Here is a 1,820-nt window from a genome sequence, read left to right as displayed (position 1 = left end):
CTGATGCGCGTTTCAGGTCACACATCAGCTCCAGATGGGCGACCAGTAGCGGCGTTAAAACTCATCCTAAGCAGCAGTGTACCTGACATTCAACGAGCAAGGTGCGTATAAAAGCGGGGGAGGAATATTTGAGGACATTGTATTGATCCGCTGCTGCTGCCGATGCATATGCGTGCGTGTTTTGCAATCGCCCTCCCACCTCCCACCTCCCACCTTCCACCTCCCGAGAGGCGGTCTTGCCGATCAATACCCGCCCCGCTATATATATGACCCCGCCCAACCGCAGCCCTAAGCATCCATTCCCCTCGTGCAAGAAAGTCGCAACCACGCATGCATGTGTCCCCCTCCCCACCACCAGCCGCCGTACTCGTAGTCTGGGATGCACGAATGTACGACGATCAACATTAAAAGCAGTGCAATGATAACCAATATCCTGACCACCTCACTGGGATGCGAGACTCCAAAAGAAAGAAGAGGGGGGAAGGTGGTAAGATGGCGAAACCGCCCCATGTAGCTCTTCTGTCAGTTTTTATGCATGTCTGTCAGTCTGTATGTCGCTTGTACATAAAAGAGAGGATGATGTACTGTTCCTCAATCCGAAAGGTCCGACATTCCACTCCTTGTTTGCCGTCAGCTGCGTCAATTACTTCCCTTTTCTAAATCATGAAACCGATTCAACACTTCTTTGTACTTAACCGGATTAACGGACCCCGAAACAACCCCTTGGGGTCCCAAATAACCGATAGGCCACTACACAACGAGAAGATACACTGTTGAATACTGTCCGGGGTTGTACTCCACTGTACTGCTCTGTACGACTGGCCCTCCGGGGACACCGGCAGGCGCTGCCGTAGCGGCCGCGACCGGCGTCACGTTCATCAGCCCCCGTCCGAAGTGTTCGGCCACCACCGCGAAGCCGTCAGCCGATTGTCGCAACTCCGCGAAGAAGCGCTCGGGCTGCAGGGAGGCCCCCTTTGGGGGGGCGCGGGGGGGGTGGGGTGGCAGAGGGGCAACCAGGGGGGCAGCGAGGGGCCCGCGGGGCCAAAGCGGGGGAAGGGGAGGGACGGAGTGAGCCCGGGGGCTGGCACGGTGGGGGGCACGGTGTTGTGGCGGCGGAGCTGTGGAGGCGTCGAAGGCGGGGGAAGAAGGGTCGGAAACCGCCAATCTAGCTGAAGTAGAAAGCGATAAGTGATCATGGGGGCAAACAGAGGAGGGCAGGGCTGTGGGGCTGTCGGCAATGCTGTCGGCTATGCTATTCGGAACCTCTCATGAGCCTAAATGCACTATTAGGAGATCCCGAGAGATCCCGGGACAGGGAATCTGCCCGCAGAGAAACCGAAAAGGGGAGGGAATGAAAAGATTGCGAGATTTCGGCGGATGTGTGTATGTGTGTGTGTGGATCTCAGAAATCTACTTCTTGGAGTTCAGGAGGGAAGGATCCCAACAGAGCGGGAGGGGCAGCGGACAACTGCAGGTTCGAAACAAGACACGATAATTCCCCCGGGGGACAACACCAAGGTGGGTTATTCCGGGAGGGCGACCGTCGTACTGTCGTACCTGCATGCTGTTCCGTATCTCAATTACCCTCCGCTGGTCCGGCCCACACAGGGGACACTCCCGGTCGTTATCCCCCAACTGACGGAGGTTGTACGAATGGCCACACAAGAAGTGTACGACAGGCAACTCCAGGGGTCCTCCCGAGGCGGAGCAGCGGGAGTTCTGAAATAGCCGGGGCTGCGTGTGGTTGTGTGTGTTTTGTGGTGACGAGGGGAGAGGGCAAGGACAGAGAGCCGGGGAGAAAGTGTTACGGAGGAGGGGGG

At 57.4% G+C, this 1,820-nt stretch overlaps 1 protein-coding gene across 1 annotated transcript in view; it reads right to left on the bottom strand.

The window, feature by feature from the left end:
- Window positions 1-391: 391 nt before the first annotated feature.
- VOLCADRAFT_108495 (uncharacterized protein) overlaps window positions 392-1,820 on the bottom strand; it is a 1,903-nt gene continuing 474 nt past the window's right edge. Inside the window, exons 3-4 of the mRNA XM_002959101.1 lie at window positions 1,558-1,734; window positions 392-972 (exon numbers count right to left, since the gene is read on the bottom strand). Of these exons, the coding sequence (XP_002959147.1) occupies window positions 751-972; window positions 1,558-1,734 (399 nt within the window). The 3' untranslated portion in view covers window positions 392-750. The remainder of the gene's footprint in view (window positions 973-1,557; window positions 1,735-1,820) is intronic.

Source organism: Volvox carteri (assembly GCF_000143455.1).
Source record: "Volvox carteri f. nagariensis unplaced genomic scaffold VOLCAscaffold_126, whole genome shotgun sequence".
In the NCBI taxonomy this organism is placed as follows: Eukaryota; Viridiplantae; Chlorophyta; class Chlorophyceae; order Chlamydomonadales; family Volvocaceae; genus Volvox; species Volvox carteri.
Note: the sequence above shows the minus strand (reverse complement) of the source record. Positions and strands in the feature narration are given on the sequence as shown.